At 47.3% G+C, this 24,434-nt stretch overlaps 3 protein-coding genes across 4 annotated transcripts; 1 reads left to right on the top strand and 2 right to left on the bottom strand.

The window, feature by feature from the left end:
* The first annotated feature begins 3,084 nt into the window (after positions 1-3,084).
* On the top strand, positions 3,085-6,725 carry LOC123427348 (vesicle-associated protein 1-2-like). Of its 2 annotated transcripts, none has more exons than XM_045111370.1 (9): positions 3,085-3,333; positions 3,607-3,677; positions 3,808-3,889; positions 3,981-4,096; positions 4,184-4,339; positions 4,427-4,462; positions 4,545-4,577; positions 5,918-5,995; positions 6,338-6,725. In XM_045111370.1, exons 1-9 carry the CDS (start codon positions 3,276-3,278, stop codon positions 6,449-6,451), a joined length of 744 nt encoding a protein of 247 aa, XP_044967305.1. In that variant the 5' UTR covers positions 3,085-3,275; the 3' UTR covers positions 6,452-6,725. The 2 variants fall into 2 exon arrangements, with proteins under 2 accessions (XP_044967305.1, XP_044967304.1); XM_045111369.1 differs by having other exon boundaries at positions 3,086-3,333; positions 4,421-4,462.
* Positions 6,726-7,368: 643 nt separating this feature from the next.
* On the bottom strand, positions 7,369-10,580 carry LOC123427347 (uncharacterized protein DDB_G0286299-like). Its single transcript, XM_045111368.1, has 6 exons — positions 10,053-10,580; positions 9,589-9,696; positions 9,179-9,481; positions 9,016-9,076; positions 8,513-8,637; positions 7,369-7,794 (listed from the first exon to the last, which is right to left on the bottom strand). Exons 1-6 carry the CDS (start codon positions 10,353-10,355, stop codon positions 7,729-7,731), a joined length of 966 nt encoding a protein of 321 aa, XP_044967303.1. The 5' UTR covers positions 10,356-10,580; the 3' UTR covers positions 7,369-7,728.
* Positions 10,581-10,676: 96 nt separating this feature from the next.
* On the bottom strand, positions 10,677-15,774 carry LOC123427346 (probable LRR receptor-like serine/threonine-protein kinase At1g63430). The gene is made up of 13 exons (XM_045111367.1): positions 15,395-15,774; positions 15,135-15,279; positions 14,389-14,460; positions 14,160-14,303; positions 13,935-14,063; positions 13,467-13,586; positions 13,332-13,393; positions 12,218-12,460; positions 11,939-12,144; positions 11,715-11,847; positions 11,468-11,625; positions 11,147-11,365; positions 10,677-11,017 (listed from the first exon to the last, which is right to left on the bottom strand). Exons 1-13 carry the CDS (start codon positions 15,498-15,500, stop codon positions 10,784-10,786), a joined length of 1,971 nt encoding a protein of 656 aa, XP_044967302.1. The 5' UTR covers positions 15,501-15,774; the 3' UTR covers positions 10,677-10,783.
* Positions 15,775-24,434: the final 8,660 nt, after the last annotated feature.

Below are 24,434 nucleotides of genomic sequence, written 5' to 3'. Positions count from 1 at the left end.
GCGCTTGCACGTCCCTTCGAAGGTCCTCATGAACACCCGGGCCAGATCTGCCCAACTGTAGATGCTTGAGGGGGGCAACTGGTTCAGCCACGCTCGAGCCGAGCCGTCGAGCATCAGAGGGAGGTGCTTCATGGCGACATGGTCGTCCCCTCCTCCGATCTGGACTGCCACTCGGTAGTCATCCAGCCACGTTTCTGGCTTGGACTCTCTTGTAAACTTGCTGATCCCCGTCGTCAATCTGAAGTTTGGTGGGATGTCAGCCGAACGGATGGCTCGACTGAAACACTCGGGACCAGACACGATAGTCCTGCTTCCGCTCGGACGGTCCATATCATAACCCTCGCGGTGGGCTCGCCCCCTGTCGACCCTTCGCTGAGCGATACGCCCTCTTGCGTCAGGCCTTGGGTCGTAAGTGTCACCGACTGAACGCCGATCATCCTGATGTCGGGGCCCGTAGGGCCCACCCCGCGGAGGGGTGCGTGAACGGCAGCGATCTTCGTGATTTATGGAACGGCTGCCTCCTCTGTGCCGCTGATGGGAACCAGGGCTGTGAACCGACCGATGCGTATTCGCATGAACGGAACTATTATGGATCCTGTTATGCGACTGGGAGACTGCCGAATTCTGCTGCTGCGCCGTGTGCAACAGGGCTCGGATCTGCTCGATTCCCCTACCGGCCTCTGAATCAGTCGGCTGGAGGGAATCGACTATCTTGGCAGCTGCAGCCAAGTTGAGGAGGGGTGTGCGGAACAACTCCACGTTGCTCCGTCGAGTGTGTCGACTGGCAGAACGGCGAGCCGGACGACGCGCGCCGGACGTTTCGCCGATCTCGTGCTCGTTCCGGCCAGCTTGACGGGGATCTTCATGGGAGTTGGCCATGTGTACTTCTGCTGCAGGCCCGCGACCTGCATACTTGGAAGGAAACTCAGTCGGAACCGAGTCCAAGTGCTGGGACAGCGGGGCAACCACAACGGACTCTAGAACCGCCACTTGTGAAGACGCGTTCTGGCGCGCCTGAGCGTGTTGCACCCAACGCTGGAGCCGCGGACGGCGAGACCGCTTGCTGCGGCGCGTGACGGCGGTGCACGTCGACACCAGAGCCGACTGTTGGAGAAGAAGAATGCCGCGGGCGTCGGCACGGAAGTGCGTAGCCCCACGACGGGGAAGCGCCTCGACGTCGAGAGGAGCATCCCGAAGCCACGCCGAATCGTCGATGATGAAGGAGAGAGCGCCGAAGAAGATCTGGTGACCCATGCTCGAACCTTCACCGGACGACATGACGAAAGGAAGTAGTCGCAAACTCGTCGGAAGTCGCTTAGACGTCTGCTCCAGGGTGGGCGCCAACTGTCGTAGGTATAAGCCTGACAATAGATGTGTAGGGTACGAAAAGGATGGGCAGAGCCTTAGCTACGGCGAGGTTGTATGAGTTCAGTCCCCTCTGCGGTGGAGGTAATAGCCCTACGTCTCAGTGCTCAAGGAGCTTGTTGTCGAGTGGAAATATGGAATACAATGAGTTGCTAACCTCTCTACCAGCGGGGGAGGGTGGCTTATATAGAGTGCGCTGCCCTCCACAACGGTTCCGGTACAGGGGTGGAGTAGTGGCGATTGAATGCGTACGTTACAGGTAACGTACGCCCTAAATGCTAATAAATGCACCTGGAAACGTACGACCGTTTCCCTCCAGGGGGGTACGATGTACTGAGTGGTAGCCAGTCGGTTAGCTTGATATCCTCCGAATGCTAGTCTCCGACTGGATGATCGATGACCTGTTACCGACTGGATGATGGAGACTCCTTAATTCAGTCGAAGCTGACTAAGGGCCTTGTCCTTTGTGAGGGGTAGTCCTTGGGTAGGACCTACAGGGCAGGCCTATGACCCTACCCTAGGACTATAACCCCATCAGGGCCCCTCCCTGCCAGGTGGTCGGGAGGTGTGGCGCCGAACAGCTAGGCGTCACACAGTGTAGTGTGGCGCCTAGGTGTCGGACGCCACACAAAAGGGTCAGGCCGGGGAAATATTTCCCCTGAGGGGTCACTCCGTGAGGTCTTTCGCCCGAGGGGTCATTTTTATCAATTTTACCAAAAAACGACTGCACATGCATGGGCCATCCACGTCGCCATATGAAGCGTGACCGCACGACGAACCAGGCGCTTGACCTGGGAATGGTATAAGTGGCTTGTTGCATGTAAACATGTGCTAATGTAATTACGTGTGGCTAATCACGTGAAATTTCCTTACCGAGCCGATTGACACATGCACATCACGTCCTAGCAAGAAAGAATCGGAAATTATAGTGTAGGCACGAGAATCGCTAGATCCACCAGCAAAGGTCGACATCACGTTAAAAAAATTTGCACGCAGTGGCTGGATCCACATAAAGATTCTACCCTGCCATGTACCAAAAATAATGCACGTGTCCACCAACGATTGGCTGACCTTGGCTGTGAAAAAACCCAACTGAACCATATAAAAGATAGCTAGTTGGAAACAGGGGTTGGGTATAGGGTCTGTTTGGTTGGAGATTAATTTTGTTAAGCCAAAGTGTGACAAACCATCAAAGTATGGTAAGCCACAAAGTATGACTGAAAAAACGAATGCCAAACTTTGATAAAAGTTGACAAAAAATTTGACTCTATAACAAATGGGTCATAAAAACAATAAAGTGTGACAAGCAAAAATATGGCAAAAACAAAACATATGTCAACTAAACTGTGGTTGTCAAATTTTAACTTGGTAAAGTATGACTGTGAACCAAACAGGCTCATAATTTTGCCACAATTTTTACCTTGTGGTGAGAGGTAACCGGCGAGAAATCGGGCGGCACGTAGAGAGGCGTACATCCTTAGACAAATCCCCGATTTTTTCACCTAACAAAGGCGATGGATGGATGCGATGTACTCCATCTACTTGTTGTCACAGATAGGATCTCCACCCACCGCAGCTTTGCTGTTTTGCAGAAAGAGGAAACCACAGAGTGGCAGAGGGCAAAGGCGCATCAACCGCAACCAAATCCGGGGCAGCCTAATCCCTTTTTTTAACCCACAAAATTCTGCCGTCGCGCTCGTGCTCAACACTCACAGCAGCTCAATCAAGTCTCCCAACAAAAGACCAACGCCGCAACCGCACCAACCTTCCCACTCCTGCTCCCTTCCCTTCCGATTCCTCTCGCCCCCCGAGGCAGCCACGCACTCCCCCCCAAACCCTAGCTCCGTCGTCCGTCACCCCCTCGCCGGACCGACCCCGCGCCGAGCTCGCCCGCCGAATTCGCGCCGCAGATGGGCTCCGACTCCAAGGAGCTGCTCGGGATCGAGCCCCTCGAGCTCCGCTTCCCCTGTACGGCCCCTCCTCCCCGCCTCAACATCCCTTCGTTTTGTTGTATCTAGCCGTTCTGGGGCACATGCCGCCGCTGTTGCTCTTCTCAAGGAATTTTCGGACTGATGTTTGCGTGGTTCTCGGTTTGAACTGCCCCGGTGGTTTTTTTAAGCCAAAAATCCCCCTGCGGTTTTTTTATTCAGAGCGTGGAGGGAATCCGGCGGATTCGCCAGTTCGTACTGTGTTCGTGCTAGATTATGTCCTCATATTTTTTTTTCTCTCTCGACCGCGCAGTCGAGTTCATGAAGCAGATCTCGTGCTCCATGGAGCTCACCAACAGGACGGACGACTACCTCGCCTTCAAGGTAACCGGAATCGCCACGCCGTCGTTTTCCACAAGTGTTCTCAGTCTTCTGTCGCAGCACACGGCTCCGCGATTTGCGCACAAAGTGTCTGAATGTGATGCCGCATTTGGTGAAATGTTGCGCCTCTTAGGTCAAGACGACCAGCCCCAAGAAGTACTGCGTGCGGCCCAACAGCGGCATTGTGCCGCCACGGTCCACCAGCAGCGTCGTCGGTAGTGCCAGCTCCCATACACCTCCTGACCAAAGTCATCCGGTTGCTCTGTTATCTTTGCGCAAAAACTGACAGCGTCTCTGATTTCTCAGTGACGATGCAAGCGCTGAAGCAGGCGCCGCCTGACATGCAGTGCAAGGACAAGTTTCTCGTGCAGAGCGCCGTTGTGACGGAGGGAACAGCAGTCAAGGATATCACCGGAGAGATGGTAGTTCACATTATGATGTCTCTTCGTTGGTTCGATTATGTTGAGGGATGTTTGCTTCAGCGGTGCTAACAACTGAACCTTGTGCAGTTTAAGAAAGAATCAGGGAATGTGGTGGATGAGGTGAGGCTGAAAGTTGTCTATGTACAACCACCCCGACCACCATCGCCTGTGCGTGAGGGGTCTGAGGAGGGTTCGTCGCCTCGGCCTTCATGGTCAGATGGGACAAACATAAATTATCAAGATGTGAGATCTCTAACTTTATGCTGTTTCTTTGATTTTGTTGTTTGTTCCTAACTGTTTGAGATGTGATTGACTATTTTCTAGATGCAGGCAACAAGGGAATCTGATGAGCCACCACTGTCCTCGGTTAGTATCTTAACTTCATCTGCTCTTTTCCTGGTTTGCTCTTTTTTGTAACCATGTTAAACTGACTTGTTGCTGGTTTCAGGCGCGCAAGGAACCATTGGAGATAACCTCTGAGGTCAGCTCCTTCGAACAACTATTTAAGTCCGCATGGATTTTCTTGTAGATGTTTCGAAAGCAGAAATTGATTTTGTATACCTTTGGGACATCCTTTTCTGTAAATGTTTAACGCTAATAGGGAGCAAACCTTCATCGAAACCCCGAGAAGTAAAATCAAGTACAATAGATATGTAACTTGCACTTTTCTCGATTATCAGTCTGCCTTAATTGCATAGTTGTATCATTTGGAAGGAGGGTAAAGCTGCAGAGTTATCGTGGTGGTTTCCACTTAAATCACATATTCTCCACAAAATCATTCTAACATTTACTTCATAACTCTAAATTTAAATGTTTTAGATAGTCAACTTTCTCTATTTTGTCTGACACTTCCAAAGGATTAAGTAAATGTTGTGCATCACAAGTGTCATGCTTTGTAAATAGACGTTCAGTGAGCTGACACCTTGTTGCTTAGTACTACATAAGAATTATTTCAAACAACAAATTTGTGTTCAAGATGCTGTTGCACTTGTTAGCGCCATTAGACTTTGAGCAGCATTCAACTTAACACTGAAATACTCAATAAAAGACAACCAAAATACTGGATCTTTAAGCCTCAGACTGATGTAAGTATTTTGAATTTATACTGTAATGTAGGGATACATATTTAAGCCACTAGTGAGTCGTATTAAGTTCAGCTTTGTGATAATAGATACTATGGTGTAAGACAGCTATTTGTATCGGCATCACTATGATGAACTTGCTAAACATTTTTTTTTGCGGGAAACTTGCTAAACATGAAATTAGGTGTTTCTGTGTTAACTGTTGCGTGCTGCCCTATGCTTTTGTTATTATACTACGGAGAATATGTATGCACGTTGGACTGTTATCATTTCATCTCAGAGATCAGTGGATATTGGTCAAGCTCTTAATTTATAACAAGATACCCAGTTCATTTTTTGTGTACTTATTTTATCAACCTGTATTCAGTTGATCATCTTTAGTTGTTGGCCTTTGCTAATTTCTCTCGCTGTGGACTTGCAACTGTAGCTAATTCCACTCAATGATACACACAGATCTGCCCAATTGGCATACTATAGCAACTAGAATCGTTATTAGGTCCAAATGCACATGCTTTGGTAGTACATAGAGTAACTTTTGCATGTGTATTGGTACGGACAATTACTAGCATTATGCGTACAGACCTACACCATGAGTCAATAAATGGGTCCTATTGAGAGCAGACTTTGTGCTCTGTTGAGCACTCAACACGTTCAGTTTGTCATACACTATTTGTTTATAAGCATCTTGTACTTGCCTTGTACCTACACCAATAATATCTCATGAACTGTTTTTTTGTAGACATCACCGTTGATTTCAAGATTAACTGAAGAGAGGAACTCTGCTATTCAGCAGAACAACAAGCTTCGCGAGGAACTGGTTAGTGGACTCTGATCTTGATGTCAACATTTTTGTGGCATGTTTTGCATTTTGATTGTAGTAGCATCCTTTCCGAGTGTTGAAGGCTTGAGAAAATTTATCATTATAGCGGTTGCACTGCTGCTTATCTGTTCATTTGATCTGGGCATATCTTAGGCCCACAGCCTATTGCACCCATAACCAGTTGCAGCGTCCATGAACCATAATACAGTACCAAACTTTAGATTGCCCTTCATGGTTGGAATATTGGCAGTTTGGTACAGGAAAAGCTTTTAAATTTCAGCTGTGAACGTCGAAGCCTAATGTGGTTGTAACCAAACATCTTCCGTTGAATTTCGACAGGACCTTGTGAGAAGGGAGATCAGCAAGCAAAATGGCAACGGTGGGTTCCCATTGGTGTTTGTGGTTGCCGTTGCCCTGCTGGGAATTCTGCTGGGTTATCTGATGAAGAGATAGATGATCCTGTGTAATCCTGCCTGCATCTTGTTAGGCTCCTGCCCTCATCAAAATGGAGCATTGTTGTTATCTGCATTCTGATGCACTCATTTACATGTACGACGCCGCTACTTAACAGCACACTATCTTAGGGTATGATGTCTCCTGTAGTAGCTCAGATTGGTTGACCATCATACCCAGTCAACTAGCCGTCACGGTTAAAGGTTGTTTGCCATATCTATGGCTACTGTTAGCTTGGGCATTGGTATAATTGTTAAAAAATGACTTTCACCTATCTAGTGCTGATTCCCTCGTGGTATATTTGTCCAGTGTTTCAAGGATAATAATACATCATTCGTTTTGACTAAGTAAACCAGTGACTTGGAACGGAAATTTCCAAGAGCTCTTTTTAAGTTTGGCTCAAATTCATGCAGTATAGATAGCGTAAAATGTACTCCCTTTATTTCTAAATACAAGACCTTTTACCAATTTCAGTATGGTCTACATAAAAGCAAATGAGTGAATGTATACTCTAAAATATGTCTATATACATTTGTATGTACTTCCTCCGTTCCTAAATATAAGTCTTTTAAGATGTTTCATTAGAAGTCTACATACATACCAAAATGAATGAATCTATACTAAAGTACGTCTATATACATCTGTATGTAGTCCACTAATGAAACCTCTTTAAAGACTTATATTTAGAAACGGAGGGAGTAGTTTATATTAAAATCTCTAAATAATCTTATATTTAGGAACTCTTTGGAAGTTTCGAGCAGTGTTGGAAAGTGGTTGGTTAATTACCCATGTACTCCCTTTATTTTTACACAGGGAATACATCATCTAGAATTATGGATTTCGTACGAGGCCGGGAGCCGCAGGTCCACTGGATTTTTGCTTAATTCGACGTCCATGCGTCCATTTGCAGCAGTAAATAAGAGCACGGCGAATTGGTGGCGATTCCTATTAGAAGAGCAACAGTAGTCCCGTAGTACTACTCAACAACGTACATGAAAAATTAATCCTAGCTCATACGGCTACAAATTTGGGCATCGAGTCACATGGCAAGAGTAACCGCTAGGCTATTTAGACTTCCATATGCAGCTCATGTGGTTTATCAAAAAAAAAAAACCCAGCTCCTGTGGACAAAGGTTCTGTTGAGTCCTGGGACTTCAATTGACTCATGCCTCCAGGCTCCAGCAATCCAGCATAAGCGCCAGGTTTCACCTTCCAATCCATGCCGTCTCAATAGTTGTTAGGTTTTGCAGAGGCACCGTCTGCTTGCCCTGTCATCATCACTCCCCTGGCTCTTGCAGCATGTTGCATCGGGACACGATGGCTCGGAATTCCTCGAGGCTTATCTGTGAAGTAAAGCTGAATTGTAAGAACTGGATTCATGTTGTAGCGCTCGTGGACCACCGTCGAACGAGTGTTTGCAGCATCTGTTTGACAGAACAGGCAATGGTGGCTAGGTATCTGTTGTTGGAATCCATGTTCCATGATAATTATTTATAATCATTATGATAAGCTATATAAAAATTTGACTTATCGTGTACCTAGATCGTCAATTTGACTTCTATAAAATATATTGTTTAACATAAAAATTATATCATTAGAAAATAGAGCATCTAAAGTTTCTAATTATATATTTTTTGTCATATATGACTCTCATTAAGTTGGTCAAATTAACGACTTAGGTACATGTGCCGGACTTGTAAACTAAGACGGAGAGAGTAGAACAACAGGGCTATCATATATATAATCGCTAGTCAAATACACATATATTTTAAACTATTGACATTCTTAAATACATTGGCAAATAGCAGGGGAAATGGTGGGAATCTGCCAGTTCTGGCCTGGCTAAAACAGGCGTGACCTGAGAAGTGCATTTATAACTGATTTAAATGTGTAATTCTCCAAAAGGGAACCAGTTGTCAGTGTTAATTGATTTGAATATGGTTCCATGAGTGCACATAAATCAGACTAGTTATAGTTACCCAAATCACAGAACTGGATTCTAAACAATGCATCATTTAAAGTAGACATGCCAACATTTTTATTAAAGAACAAAGGACAAACCTTTCCATCTTTGTCATTATCAAAGAAATTGATCATATTAGATAGCTCAAAATCTGTCCAGATGAAATCATTTACGTTGGCCATTTTTTCAAGATCCCAGGGTGCGATGTATCCTTTTCCAGCTTCTGTACACCAAAGTAGTAACCAATTCACAGTCCATAAAAGTAAAATATAAAGATAAAACCTTATAGTACAGTGACAACAAAAGAGAAACTATGCCAATCAAAATTTTGAGCTTCTGCTATGAGCATAACTAAACCCATTTATCTATAGGGGAATACCCAACTGAAGATTCAGTGTGGACAAACCAGCTTGGCTTGTCCAATGCTCTTTAAGAATTAATCTTTATTCCCTTGGTAAGCATCGCAGGATCACACCATACGTAACTTTAACCAATGCACAAATCACAAGGGCTTTCCTACTAAGACTATTTCCTCAATAAACAATTATGTATAGATGCAACACAAAATGTCATAAAAGGACTTCCAAGTGAGATAAAATACCATCAAATGAGAAGAATATTGCCACCACATCATCTTCCGACAGTTGAATTCTGCTCCTGACCTGAAAGCAAGCAATGGAAAAATGGAAGCACGATTATGCAGAACACAAGTAAGATTGGGATGTAAAGCCAATACCGTACATGCCATTCTGGAAGGAACATACCTGCTTCTTTGTCTTCCTATTTTTAGCAGAGTCCTTAACAGGTGTGGTATTGTCATTTTTGCACGGCGTGCCTTTCCGTCCTTTGGCTCCTCTGCTTGAAGTTTCTGCAGTTGTTGTTGTCGTCACTGAACTTTTTGAAGGTTCTGCTGTTGTCACGGAGCTTTTTGAAGGTTCTGCAGCTGTTGTTGTCGTCACGGAACTTTTTGAAGGTTCTGCAGCTGTTGTTGTCGTCACGGAACTTTTTGAAGGTTCTGCTGTTGTCACGGAGCTTTTTGAAGGTTCTGCCAGGGAGAGTGCAATCGCCTGCATATGGCGAAGAATCGTAAGTGGAAAAAGGATCAGGAGTTCAATAAGCATTCAAGGATCACGTTAGATTTTGGCACCTACATTTGCGATGTATGCATTATTACCTGTTGTAAGGCTGCATCGTCATCCATAAAATCGGTTAAGGGAGCATCTTCTTCTCTAAAGGTGCTTTTAGAAGGGCTTCCTAAGTTCAGTTTCTTCTTTGCCTTTCCCTGAAAAGAAATCACAGAGCTGAAACCTATGCATTGGTACTACTGAAAGAGCAGACAGTTTATTAACATGCAATTTCACATTCCATTGCTTAGTAAAATCTATCGACCTTGTGTTGCTGCTTAGCTTAGGTACTGCTAAAACCGCGATTTAGCAAATTTAACCTGTAAGGATGCCATGAACAAGCCCACTGAAGCTCAGGAGTGTACTAAGATGATGAGAAAAAGGCCGGTGTAGGATACCCTAATGGCAATGCAACTGATGCAACAATTGCTAGATACAGTATCACCAATAGAGTCAACAAATCCATGCTAAGATTGAAGGGCCTGGATTTGCTGCAACGGAAAATGGGGGGCACCTTTTGGTTAGACCTAGAGGAAGGCTTGAAGTCCTCCTCGGTGTCCTGGTCACTGGCCGACGAGCTCTCCTCCCCGCCGCCCCCGTCGGACGGGAGGTACTCCTCGTCCGCATCGTCGGATCGCTTCTTCTGTTTTCTCTTGGCCCCCGCCGCCGCCGCCGCCGCCGCGGAGGACGGCTGGTTGAGGAGGGGGGACGCCGCTAGGCGGCGGATGCCGAGGGCCTCGAGGCGGGCCTCGTTCTCCCGTATCCGCGCCAGCCGCTCCTTCTCGTACTCCGTCAGGGGCTGCTCCTCTCCCGCCATGGCGACGCAGCGGCCGTGTATTTTTTTCCTCCCCCCGAAGAAAATGTCGGTGAAATCGCTCTTTCATTGTGTGGATTTTCCTTAGTTGAGGGATAGGCCGCGGACGTGACATGGGCCCTTCTTTATGGGCCTGGTTCTATTATCTGGACGGGCCGTAGGAAAATGCATCTCTACCCAAAAAAGCCTTTCTTCCATTTGCAACGGCCCACACTCACACACTCGTATTGTTTTTTTTTCCCATCGACACACACATCCGTTCCCGTGCAATCTCCGTGCACACGTCTACTAAAAACGCACACGATCGTATTGTTCATGAAGACATGGATCAGAAACCAATCTTTTTAGGCAAATCAGTTCACTGTGCATGCATGCAGTTGCTGCCTACACAAAACACGACTGCACAAGCAGCAGCGAGGCAAAGGGGGCATCTAGGAGATGGCCGCCTCCGCCCACGCCAGCGATGAATCCCTGACGGACGTGTCGACGCCGTCCTCGAGGATGGCCGCGATCATGTTCATGGAGGGCCGCCGCGACGGCTCGGCGTCGATGCAGAGGTTCACCACGTTGCAGATGATGCCCAGGCTCTCCTGGTTCACGCTCCCGGCCAGCTTCGGGTCCACCAGCTTGCCCAGCTCCCCCGGCTGCTCCAGGTGCTTCCTCGCCTGAACACACACACAAAATATACAAACATCTCAGTCCGTCATGATTCTCAGCGTGGTAGATTTGCCATGCTATTACCACAGCAGTAAATAAATTTTTGAGTTCTTGTTTCAGGCAAGACAGTTAATTACCCAGTCCACCAGGTCGTCTGTGTCCTTGGAGAGCGAGGCCCTGCCGCTTATGAGCTCCAGGAGGATCACCCCGAAGGCGAAGGTGTTGGCCTGGACGTCCATGAAGCGCACGTGCCGGGAGTCCACGACGCCGTTGGAATGCCCGCCGCCGTTCACCACGCAGCCGGAGCTGAGGAGCGGTTTGCCGACGAGGCCCCTCCACCTCTCGAAGTCAATTATCTGCAAAATCAAAACCCATTTTATTAGCTCGGGTGTTACCATTTTGCTGTCAACTGCACCAAAGACGCCGTGTTCAAAACTTCAAATAAGCAATGGGCCGACCTTGGGCGAGAAATCTTCAGTCAGATAGATGGAGCTGGACGCCAGCGCCGCGACGGCGAACGGCGGCTGCAGCTCGGTGTGCAGGTATCTGAGGACGCGCGCGATGCTCAGCGCTATCTTCATCCGCCTGGGCCAGGATAGCTGATATCCTTCCACCTCTGAAGGCACACACCATCAAATGAGCACCTTCCCAAATGCAGCAACGTCCCAATGCCAAAGACACAAAAGAGTATTATTATAAGCTTACCGTGCAGATGCTCATAGAGTGTCCCGTTGGGTGGGTACTCGAAGACTACCATTCTTGAGAACGGATCAGACGACTTGCAGTATCCCACCATCTTCGCGGCATTTTCGTGACCCAGTCTGGCCATTTCTACCACCTACAAGGGTCGAAAATACCATGAGATGTGATCAAAGATCCGTGTTCAAAATCTTTGGTGTCAATGTCAAGTTGGAGAGCAATTAACTTACCTCCTTCTGAAAGTAAAGCTCGACGTAGTTCGTCCAGTAATGCGCCGGAGCGGACATTGACACGACGGCGATCTCCCGGCCATCCTTCATGGTTCCCTTGTACACCACTGTCTCATGGGAAGACCCAATTATGTTGCTGAAGTCTTCACAGGCCTCGGCGAGCTCTTGCCGGGTTATTTTCGGCACATTTGCCAGCAAGTCATCGTCTGCACGAGCAAAACAATTGTAACTAAGGCAGTACACACTCCAATGTTTGTCAATGAGAAGGCAAACACTGACCAATTGAGATCACGTTGTTTTCCTTCCAGCTTAACGCTCTTGTCCATGGAACACCGTTCCGCCTGGAGGATCTATCTTTGCGTCTTCTTATACCAGCGATGACACAGAGTGTTAAAACGGTGAGCACTGAAACTCCTGTGACGACTTCCACAATGAGGAGCCAAAGTGGCTGCAGCTTGCTTTTCTGCTGCCCATCTTTACCAATACTGTTGTTGTCTTTGCCTGCGTCCGTGCTGTTTCCACCTGTAATTATGAGGCAATATACTCACTCACTGCTAATAAAAGAAGAAATTACAGTAGGGGACCTAAGTAATATTAAAAAAAAACTGTGTTCTGGTATATCAGAAAGAGAAGTAGGTATAGACCATTTTGAGTTATATTTTATTCCTAAAATGCACAGATCAGTTTTGATTTGCTTCAATCAGTGCTGATGTATAAATAGTCCACAGAAAAACTGAATACTTGGAAAAACTTGGATACATTTGTCAAACACAAGAAGATTAGGACAAGAGATCAAACTAGGGGACAAAGAGAAGAATGTGAAAGAAAGGGTCCAAGAAGAAAGCAAACAAAGTGGCAAATTTCTTCTCTTTGTTTTAGCAAAGCATAACTAACATCCGCACTACCCAATAGGTTCCATGATGTCACTCACAGCGTAGGTCCTACTTTGCTAATATCGACTACATTTGAACAGGCAATTTTTAAGTTCCTATGGCCGCACCATTCATGTCCTCGAGCCCCCAAAAGTACCGCCTTTTACCTTTTCAAGATGAACAAATGGCTGTGAATATTCTTCAGACTAGCCTCTAATGCTCTAGTGCAGTAGTTTAATAAGTACTGCAAGGGTAGTTGCAGAATAGTATGGAAATACTAGCTTACTATGAAGCAAATGCACGAGACAATTCCATTCAAGTAATGTATTATTTTGCCGAAAGGACTGTCGAAAGGACTGCTGGATGTATCTTGCAACACGTAATGTCTACATGCTCTTATAAAAATACAGAAAAACAGCGGCAAACAGCCAAAAATAATAATTTAAATAGAATCATGGTGCTGAAAATAGACTAAACTGCATGAATGATTGTAATGTGTTAAAAATGAAACATCACCGTACATTGCCAGTCAGGACGGTTCATTGTGCCATTGTTCTCGAAGCAATTTCCCGCCATCCTTGATCTGTTCAAATACTGTAAGACAGGTAAGTTCAGATAGACTTAGCTGAAATGCAAGCCACAAAAGAAAGATGTACCTTTGGATATGTCCCAAGCACGCAGGAATACTTCCAGTTAAAAGGTTATCTGAGAGGTCTATATCAGTTAGCTGAGCTAACTGACACAAACCAACTCCATCTTCATTGTTAGTGGACACCCTGAAAGAAGAACAATCATAATTTCTTATTCATGTGCAGTGTCCATTGATGCCCACACAGAAGAAGCATATCTGGTAAGGAATTTTTTTTTTGGCAACTTGGTCACTGTTTCTTGTCTCATCCTTCAGCTTGTTTCGAACCGATAAACCATATCGATGCGAAGTCCTCTCTTACTACTATTGTGAAACAGAATCAGTGCTGATTGATGCTGACTTGTTAACTAAATAGCTTTATTGCATCCACAGAAAAGACGTGCTCCCGTGCCTTTCCAGGATCCAGATTATGCATGCTGAAAACAGATAATGTTTGGTTTTGAAGACTCTGAAAGACCGAAACGGATGCACTTACATGATGGAATCATTACTTCCAGGAATAGTCCCTGTAAGGTTGTTATTGCTCAATCGCAGCTCCTTGAGGTTTGCCAACTTGCCGAGCTCGGGAGGGATAGCGCCACTCAACCGATTCGCGTGAAGGTCTCTAGGGCATAAGAGAATGGAAGGGTTATGAACCTGAAAAATAGATGATGGTAGCTGAAGAAACACAGGTTGATCACTGGTTCTGGGGTAGTAGTACATTGTTGAGATGTTTTTCATGTCGCCGGTCTCACTTGGAATGGGCCCCACCAGTTGATTTGCACCGAGATTCAGCACGGTAAGGTTCTTTAACTTGCCGATTTCTCTCGGTATCGAGCCCGTGAATGCATTGTGATCCAATATGCTGCAGGAAGTTTAAGAAGCCTATTATTCTCAGGTGCTTGCAGGCGAAGTACATGTAGTGAAAAACAAGGGTTACAAGCACTTACAGTTTTTGCAGTGAAGTCAAGGACCCAATCTCTGGTGCGAGGAACCCCGAGAGAGATGAGTTTGATAAGTCCCTGGCAGCAAGAAATATGGCATTTTACTTCCAACGAGAGAAGAACAGCACGTTTATCAACATATAAAGTACAGTACATAATAATTGATTGCATTGCTGAACTTTTGGCTAACTAGCAAGTGTGCGTAAATAATAATACTACTACTAACACATTTCTTATTTTACTCTGGATAAGCAACACTTGGATTTTTCCTCACACAAAAAATTAACACTTGGGTTTGAAGATTGTTTTTGTGAAAACTGAGAATTCCATTGGCTTCTCGGGGTGGGACCACAAACCCACCGGGTCAGTTTTCTGTAGGTGTTTCTCGGGTCAACTGAAGATAGGGGAGGTGCATAGTAAAGGTAGGTAAAAAAAATGATGGTAGCTTTCAGCTGGATGTCTCATTGTGCTGTCGGAGACATTTCTGTGGAAAAAGATGAATGTATCATCCTGTCCTGCTGTTGGCCCAGAGAGTCTTTCTTCTACCCCCGGATTGCTCCATTGGACCGGAGAGGGTGCAGGAAGAATTGCTCATGTCGTTTCTGATAATAAACTCTGAAAGAGGCGATCGAACATGCGCTTGCACATAGAGAGAGGGCGGCGATATGCTCAAGAAACGGCGCATTCGGGCGGCTCCCTCATCTTTGCAGCAGACTGGCGTGAGGAAAAAGAGGAATAGCAGGGATTCTTACAGAGCCACCACACGGCTGTCGCTGGAGTTCCAGCTGGAGAAGGAGCACCAGACGCCGGACCACCAGCAGGGATCCGCGTCGCTGGAGTTCCAGTCGGAGAGAGGGTCGTCGGAGATGGCTCTCTTGAAGGCGAGGAGCGCACGCACTGCACGCCCGGGACAAGAAGGACGACACAACGAAACGGACAATCAGTCGGTATCAAGAAGGAAACGAAGTTGGTCGCACGAAGCAAGAGAGGAAATCAATGGTAGTTCACGCACTGTCGTCTGAGACGGAGGGCTCAGAGGCCACGGCGGTGGCAGCGCGGCCGAGCCTGAGCCCCACGAGCAGCAGGAGGGAGACCCCGAGCAACAGCCGGGCCATCATCGTCGTCGCCGGCGGCGGCGCACCACGTAGTGCTCTTTGTAGAGCAGAGGGCCAGAGGAGGGCCTGTTCACATGGCCATCGATCTCCAAAGCCCCGTGCGTTCGTTCACTCGAGTTTGTAGGAGTACCGGAAGAATTAAAGAAGAAGAAGGAGAAGGGGACGAGGGAGTTGCACTTAACGGCCACGGCAAGCAGTGATGATGGCCCATCATACTCGCACAAGAGTGCTCCAACAGGACAACCAAACCACCGCACACATTAACAATTAATTAATCACTTCACTTAGCCACCCCCTACAATACCGTGGTAGTACCTAGACATACGGGGCTCTGCAGTCTCCAGTACTGCACAGTACAGGGCTCTTCCCTGAGACACCTGGAGCCTAGACTAGACCATGTCCATCCATCCATGGATCGAGAGAGACACGTGCCCAACTCGACCCGAGCGCCGTGTACCAAATCAGACCCCGAACGAAATGTCATCCTTACGCGACGCTGATGCTTAGGCTCCGGCAAGCACCACCAAGTTTATCCGTATGATCATCTAACTTGTACCGGTTCAAGCCGTGGTTGGCAGGCAGGGCACGCTCCTCTCCCCAAGCACACGCGCGCCGAAGGCGACGTGCTGGAAGACCACGATACATGTATGTATAAATAAGTCTGCATAAGATATGGTTTCGTTCGGTGTCATGGCCCGGCCGGGCTGCTTCTCCTTGGGGTCGTTGCTTCCTTGCAACTCAGCTATTGCCGGGTCAGCAATTCGATTGGCCGATTTTACTATGGAGAGTGACGCAGTGACCTTTGAAAGGGAGCTGGTGCACCCACTATTAAGAAAGTTACGCCGCGGAAAGCTAGGGTAGGGAGGGACGCGCGTCACACCGGGCTTGCATGATTTTGTCACGGGAAAAAGGTCAAGAGCAGGGCGCCATCATATGCCCGTAGCCGACCCAGATGTTGGCCTTTCTTTGAGAGTGAAAGTAATTATTAGTTGTAAGGTACACTGATTGACCACCGGAGGCGGCCGCTGGCCCGTCGGTGAAGGTGGCGGCGAGGATCTGCTCGCTTCGTTCCTTCTCGGGGGCTCTGGATCCATGACGGCGGCCGTGGCTGGCGGATCGACGTTGGGCCTGCGACGGCTGGCGCTCGCTGGTTTTGGTCGCTCTTCCTTGGCCGCGGGGTGGCGAGGCAGCCGCGGGTGGTGGTTGTGTTGTGGGCGTCCTGGTAGCGCCCAATCCGGACCTTGAGGCCACCGTCTGCTTCAACCAGGGCGCCTCCGCTAGCCCTACCTTGGGCTAATTGTCTTCGGTCATCGGTGCTGGACCAATTTGGAGGGTGGAGGTGGCTCCGGAGAAATCCGAGGCCAACACTGTTGGCCATGACGACGGCGACGCCCAAGGGCGTTGTACCCTTCTTGTAGGCGCCGTCTAGGTTGCCTCCTTCCCCCAACTTGTATGCCGGGTGAAAGCCCCAATCCTTGCCGGATCGAGCGACAGCGGCGCTTCGAGCGTCGTCACCAATTTGGGGGTGTCGTTCGTGTTGAGCTTAGGGTGGATGTGATGCTTTGGTTGCTTGGGGCGGTTGGTGGCGTTGTCGGAGTTCGTCTGGTGGCTGTGTGTTGATGCTCTGTCGCCTATGTGCTTCACCTCGGAGTTCTCGTTCCACGATGCTTGGTCTTCAGCAGCCCTGTCAGACTCGATGGAGCGGTGCTTCATCCTACGCATTTATGATGGTGTATCTCGCAGCGCGGCGCAGTGGAGACTCGACGTCCGATGTATGGTGATGGACTCATGCAGGAGTACGAAGCTGTGTGGTATCGTGGTGGCGTCGATGGCATAGAGGCCTCGCAATGTCAATGCATCCGTTCTACTCTGAGGATGAAGCGATAGAAGATGAAGGTGACAACCCTTACAGCGTGCGTATGTGGTGTTCACCGGGAGTGCGTCCAACCGGTATGGGACCAAATTCAAGTAGTTGCTTGAATGACCGCATCCATCGTCAGGTTGGGGGTACAACCTCCTTTAAAAAAAAACTCAGAAACATGCATCCCCGTGCCCGCGGATTGATTCAGGACACATGTTTGTTTGCTTGCTTGCTTGCTTCATCTTCTCTGAAGTCTGTTCGCTCTTTCCGGCGGTTGACGCATGGATCCAGGTGAATTTCAAAGTTTGATTTGATCCCTTCCAAACATGCACATGATGCAAGACCGGTGGTGGGATCGACACTGAGTGGAATGGAGATTTGTTTAGCTTAAAGATGGCCTGAAACCGAGTCCGTGTGATGCTTCCAAGCAAAACAAGAGGTACTGGGAATGATGAACCCTGTGGGTGCAGAATATGGGACGGGGGTACACCAGCCTTCGGGCGCAAGCTTGTATTATGGGGAAGACATTATTTCTCATGATCTACGTTGGCCTTTCAGAGGAAAAAAAATAAGTGCTTGTTTCCCTTCTTGTTAGGCCAAGTCCTGCACTTCTCCTTTTTATGTACTTTCTTCGTAAACTAATATATTTTAAATTATTATTAAAATAATAATTTAAATGCTTTTATATTAGTTTATAGAAGGAGTAGGAAACAAATTTGACCACAAACACATGGAATGTTTCGATGCACTAGGTCTGTAAGGGAATAAGGGAATACAGTTGGGAACACAATACGATGTTGGTACCTGGTCTCTCTCCTGCAGGGTTCAGTCCTCTTATCATAATACTACTCCTGCTTCGGTCTTCTTATTCACTATTGAATTGAGAACGTCATGGCCTTCTCATCGCAGCCCTCCTTCCCACGCGAGATGCAAATGAGCTATGTTCGTTCTTCTAGAAATAAAATTGTGTCGCACTTTGTAAAATACTAGCAAAAGAGCCCGTGCGTTGCAACGGGAGCAAACCGTACAAACATGTCATAACCTAATAATCATGATTTAAGACCTTTGTTTAAACTTACTGCATAAATAGAATTTAAAAATTGTTAAATAAGTAAAATAACATCATATTTAGATTGTACGCATCACTATAGATTCAAATTACATTATAAATAGAAATTTAAAAATTAAATAGGTAAGAAACATTATATTTTGATTCAACACATTTTTTGAATGAAAGTGCATATGTAATAATTTAAAATTAGAGTTATAGTTTAAAAGATATAATTTTTTAAAGTATTTGTTAATTATAATTGAACCGCGGATTAATTAACAACATGGACCGGCCTCGTTATGAAAAAATGGATTATACGCTATTGATTAAAATTACAGCATAAATATAATTTTAAAATTGTTAAATAGATAAAATAACATTATATTAATTGTGCGCATCACTATTGATTAAAACTATATTATAAACACAATTTAAAAAAATTAAATAGATAAACTAACATTATATTCAGATTCTACATATTTTTCTAATAAAATTTCATATATAATAATGTAAAATTGGAGTTATCGTTTAAAAGATATGATTTTTTAAAGTATTTTGCACTTATAATTAAACTACAGATTAATTAATTAAAAACTGTAGGGGTGTTTTCGAAAACATACGGAAAACGATTGTTTTTTTTTACTCAAGTATGTACCGCGGGTTTATTTTGTGAAAACTGAAGGATCTTTTTACAAAAACTCCAAAAAACGTTCTCTCAGCTAATTATGTACTGCGGGTTGATTTCGGAAACTCACAGGGGGGGTATCTGTAAACATAACAAAAACGATTGGTTATTCACTTAAATCGGGACAGCGGGTTGATTTTGGAAAACTTCAGGGGATTTTGTGCAAAACAACCACGACGGTCGACAGAAGCACACAGTGCTTTATTATTAGGAAGAGAAAGCTATACGGCTGAATGATGCAACATCTTTATATTTCCTACTCCCTCCGTTCCTAAATATAAGACCTTTTAGAAATTCCACTATGAACTACATACGGATGTATGTAGTCATATTTTAAGATATAGATTCACTCATTTTGCTCCGTATCTAGTCCATAGTGTAATCCCTAAAAGGTCTTACATTTAGGAACGGAGGGAGTATCATTTTACGGCTTTGATTTGCATGGTTTATGTTGTCACCCCCAACGAGTATCCAACGTTTACTTGGAAACTGGTTGGTTGGTATCAACAAAGAGCTTAAGGGGAATTTGAAATTGCCGGAATAACTATGTTTTTAATATGCCTCTTTCTATTAACTTTTTACGGGTTATCTTCGGGGCCACCACATCGATCTATATGTGGCCATCACTTCAGCATGAGGACCCTGCAAAACTCATGGCCTTTGGGTGAAACCGTCCGGAGATGGTTGCACATGCGTTGTTCAATCAGTTTGGTTGGCATGTCGCTAGTGGACTATGTGGTTAAGTCATGTAATCTTTCTACTATACCGATCGATTATGATATTTTTCTTTTTATTTTTCTTGTCAAACCTCTTTATTTTTGTTTAGTAAGGATAGTTGAGTGAATCACGATGGTGCAGAAGCCGAGATCTTCCCCTTTTTGAAAAAATTACGGCCAAGCGATACAAGGTTGATACATCTTTTTTATAAAGTAGATGAGAAAACTAGACAAACAAAGATGGTTACGAAAAAAAGCACAGAGTGCATTATAGGACACGCAAGGAGAGACGTCAAGGATCACCACTGGTGTTAACTGACAACAACGACTTCTGAAAATCCTTCACTATATTTGCACTAATCTTCTTAATATTTGAAGATGACACGAGTGATGCTGACCCCATTAAATCTCTTTTCTAGTTTTATCAATAGATGTCACCATCTCGCCGTCGAGCAAGAAACTGATGGCTCGATGTTTTGTCATTTTTACAAGTTTTGTCACTTTTACAAAAGGGTTTTGATGTCGTTTTCATCGAGTTTTTGATATTTCTCGTTGACGGTGTCATGCATCCGGTGGGTTCTGACAAAGGAGCCCGACAACAGGTCTGGCAAGGGGCCTATGAGGCGCACCAAGGAGTCAAAGACGACAAGGGACCCAGAGGGGCCAACGAGTACCTCCGGGACCATATTGGCCGCCCAAGTTATCGGGGTGGCAGCCAAGATGAGATATGCTCAGAGCTCAAAAACTTTGCCGCTCCTCAGCATAAGGCTTTTCGTGCACTACTTGTTGGTGACAATACTTTGCAAGTTCCTACTAAAGTTTTGTAGGAACGTGAGCACCACACTACTGGAATAAGAGAATTTGCCATCAGTCAGTTCTTTGTCGTCTGCCAGCTCACGGCAAAGAAGGTCTTTGCCACCAGCTTCGAAAAAACATACGGCAAAGAACTAAGTGATCGCAAAGATATTGTTTGCCATCAGTCAGTTCTTTACCGTCTGTTGGCGGACATCAAAGTGGCCAGTGACAGACGACAAAGAGACCAGGTGGGCCCCACTGGACCATGGGCCAACTGGATGGCATGGATGTCGTCCGCAATATCTTTGACGTCTGCTAGCAGACGACAAATAGGATGCCAACATCACGGCCGTGCCCCCACCCACCCCCTCTCCCCCCTATCCCCACACGTCTCTCTCTCCCCCACCACCACACCTGCTCCCTCCCTTTCCGCGGCGGCGCCCCACCACCACCCCACCCGCAACCCACTGTGGCGGCGTCCCCACCCGTGAAGCCAGCCCACACACCACTTCCCCTCCCCGCGACAAGCCCCCCTCCGCACGACCGTCTCCACCACCCCGCGGCCCTCCTCCACCACCGCGACCCCCTCCTCGTGGTGAGCCCCCCTCCCCGCGGCCCTCCTCCACCATCGCGGCGGCGTCCCACCGCTGAAGCCAGCCCCATCCTCGCGGCCCTCCCCTCCACCACCGCGACAATCCAAGAAGAAAAGCATATTGTCCATCAAGTGCTTATCAAGTGACGCGCTGGTGGTGTCGATGCCACGACCTGAGAGGACGTCGAGTCATTGAAGCAAAACTTTCCTTGAGGTCTGACTTGGGGTCAAGCCGTTTCTCAAGATCGGGGGGGGGGGGGGGGGGTCCAACAGCTCTTCCCCAACGATCATTGTCGATCAGGCGGGAGACGAGGGTTTAAACCAGGGCAAGTTACTGGACCAGAAGTTGGAGCCCGGCGCGCGGCCCAAACGAGTGCGACCGAGCCTGACATATCCCATTATTCTCTTTATTTCTCTTCATCTTCACCAATCACATGCAAGTGATCGAACATATGAGAAAGAAAATGAGAAGTGTAGCTGCATGGACGGACAAATAGGGACTCAAAATGGACATGCCTGGTCACTACCCGGACGCTTCTGCGGGCGTTCAGGGGTCAGATTTGCTAAGTCTGGGTGTAGATACCCTAAGGCATCTAAGGTTACATATTTAAAACCATCTCACTTCCCACCATGCTAACAAACATGTGAAATAATAAGGATAAAAAAACTTTATAAAACAGACTGGATTTTTTTTTCATGGTGCATGAACAATAGCTTGGCCATCTGAGGGTAGTCATGTGTGAATTAAAATTGCTTATCTTTGGTTCATGCTTCTTTTGAAATGGGCTACCCTTTGGCAACCAAAACTGAATCACAATGAACTTCAATATCCTATTGAATGCGCAAACTAGCAACACCATTTGGAGAAAACATGACAATTGTTTCCTAAAAATCATCTAGAATAACATGGTGATTTAAAAAAAAACATGTTTAGCATGTTAGTGAGGTATCTTTCCCCTTGGAGCAATCAAGGCTAGTGGCCTCGAGTTGGTAAAGAATGAATGGCAACTCGATGAAATTGTGATCCACAAACAGAATCAAATTGAGAGAGAATTTAGTTATGGACCGAAGGTGTCATGGACGCCAAGCCTCTGGATGGACTAGACTCTTCAGTGTCCCCCTCGAGCACACTATCGGCCGCCAAATTGGCCATGGCCTCGAGAACCTCGACCGACACCGGCCTAGAGTGTTCGCTCAACGGGCGATGGCGGTTCATTTCCCGGCCGCCGGATCCGATGCGGGGGCGCCCCCCCCCCCCGGTGTTGCCGTTGACCGAGGCAGAGATCGATGCTTGTTATTTTAGAAGAACAGGGATACCTCTCCACGGTTCCATTTCATCGAGGCAGAGGCTCGTCGACGCCCCCCCTGCCATTGATGCAGACGCCGCCCCTACCCGCGAAGTCGAGCGAGCTCGACAACCGGACCCCCAATGAGCGGTCGGACTAGGAGATCGACCACGAGGCGGATGCGTCCTCCCCAGATCTTTGTTGGGCAGGAGTGATGATTCTGCGTGGCAAAACAGTGACCCGACGTGGCAGGATCCGGCTTGGAGACGACATCAGGCCGGGAAGGAGGGGCATCAACGTGAGCAGGGGTGACGCGCCGGGGATGAAGGGACATCAACATGGAGCAGGGGCGGCGGGCCGCCGACGGGGCCTGTGACTGGCCTGCATGCACTGGTGTGTTTTCTGTTTTGTAGGATCTTTTAAGACGGGATTCTTTTGGTAAAATTTCATGCCTAACAACGTCCAGCCCGTACCATTACATCACGTCAGTTTTTGCGAGCTTACCATGTCGTAATTACTGTTAAATGGGTCAAAGGCGTAAACTAGTGTTTTTTTAAATAAAAATTAGCCCAAAATCAGTGGCTTTTGATACAAGACTATAGAATTGTGGTTTCTGTAACCTTGACCTTCAATCTCGATGTTTTCTAGTACAATTCACTTGAATGTAAGTACAACAGCACCTTTATACATCAAATTGACCAAAATACCGGAAGCCTACGAATTACTAGGCAAATGCTCCCTTTCTCGTTATGAATGGACAAAACAAAAAACAAAAAAGATCAGCCAAAAACTATAACCGGAGAAGCGGTCGAGGAAGAAGGAACCCCATTATTCATGATCTGCTTAAGCGTCTTGTCCTTCTCCTCGTCGGTCCACGGCGAGTGCTGCTGCTGCGTCACCAGCTCCCAGTCCCAGTGACCCTTGTCCCGAACAATCCCCTTCTTGAACACGGCGACGAGGCGCAACGCCGGGCTGCACATTCCGATGACAGACCTGAGAAGGTAAACCTGCCTCTCCGTCCCGTCAAAACCAACCATCACAAACTCCTTGAGGCGACGGCGCCCAGGCAGCATGGCGGGCTGCCACAGTATCTCATCACCGCTGGGTTCCTCTTCCTTGGGTGAAATGTGGATATGGAGGGTCTCGAGGGAAGGCGCCGTCTCTAGGAGGATAAGGGGCCATGAGACTGTGACATCCTCGACTTTTGCTACAGTGATTATTGTAATTAAGCTACAGTGATCAATCGCTAACGATGCCACGTCATCGGATTCCCATCTCAGACCCGCGTAGATTCGCGTCTGTCCGGATCGATGATTTGAAAGAAAAGGGAAGCCCTTTATCGGTTCATTACAAGTGTTAAAAGGATATATATGTAAGGGGAAAGTATTAAAGAAATAATAATAAAAGAAAGGAAAGAAAACTGAAAGAAAGAAATAATAAAAAGAAAAGGGAAAAGAGAAAACAAAATAAAAACAAAACAAACAAAAAAAAAAAAAAAAAAGGAGAAAGCCCCCCCCCCCAGCCGGCCCAAACTGGGCCAAGTGGCCCAGCCGGCCCCCCCCGCCAAACCCTAACGCCCTCCTGGCGCCACCCCACCCCCACGCCAACTCCCCCCCCTGGGCGCCGCCGCCGCCAGCCACCCCACCCTCGTGGTGGGGCCCCACCCCCACGCCGCCACCTCTCCCTCCCGTGACTCTCGCCCCCTCCCCATCCCACGACCGAGCCCCTCCACTCCCCTGCCGAGCCCCCCTCCTCTCCCAACTCCCGTCGCCCCTTCCCCTCAGATCCACCCCTCCCCGGGCCGGCTCCTTCCATCCCGCCGGCGAGCCCCTCCCCGCCGGCAGCCCTCTCCCCCGCCGGCCCCCTCCCTCCATCCTCTCCACGACCTCCTCCCCCCACGGCCACCTCCCTCCCCCGGTGGCCCCTCCCCTCGCCCCGCCGGCCGAGCCCC

Source organism: Hordeum vulgare, chromosome 2H, assembly GCF_904849725.1.
Source record: "Hordeum vulgare subsp. vulgare chromosome 2H, MorexV3_pseudomolecules_assembly, whole genome shotgun sequence".
NCBI lineage: Eukaryota > Viridiplantae > Streptophyta > Magnoliopsida > Poales > Poaceae > Hordeum > Hordeum vulgare.
The sequence above is the reverse complement of the archived record's forward strand: the minus strand, read 5'-3'. Positions and strand labels throughout refer to the sequence as shown.

Bases quoted from the DNA above. Each gene is read 5' to 3' on its own strand.
- LOC123427348 (XM_045111369.1), top strand. From the start codon at position 3,276: ATGGGCTCCGACTCCAAGGAGCTGCTCGGGATCGAGCCCCTCGAGCTC. The intron at 3,334-3,606 runs GTACGGCCCCTC...TCGACCGCGCAG, and splicing joins CCTCGAGCTCCGCTTCCCCT to TCGAGTTCATGAAGCAGATC. The intron at 3,890-3,980 runs GTAGTGCCAGCT...CTGATTTCTCAG, and splicing joins GTCCACCAGCAGCGTCGTCG to TGACGATGCAAGCGCTGAAG.
- LOC123427347 (XM_045111368.1), bottom strand. From the start codon at position 10,355: ATGGCGGGAGAGGAGCAGCCCCTGACGGAGTACGAGAAGGAGCGGCTG. The intron at 9,697-10,052 runs GTGCCCCCCATT...ATTTCTTTTCAG, and splicing joins CCTCTAGGTCTAACCAAAAG to GGAAAGGCAAAGAAGAAACT. The intron at 8,638-9,015 runs GTATTTTATCTC...TTTGGTGTACAG, and splicing joins AATATTCTTCTCATTTGATG to AAGCTGGAAAAGGATACATC.
- LOC123427346 (XM_045111367.1), bottom strand. From the start codon at position 15,500: ATGATGGCCCGGCTGTTGCTCGGGGTCTCCCTCCTGCTGCTCGTGGGG. The intron at 14,461-15,134 runs GTAAGAATCCCT...TCTTGCTGCCAG, and splicing joins GACAGCCGTGTGGTGGCTCT to GGACTTATCAAACTCATCTC. The intron at 13,587-13,934 runs GTAAGTGCATCC...TTCTTCTTTCAG, and splicing joins GGAAGTAATGATTCCATCAT to GGTGTCCACTAACAATGAAG.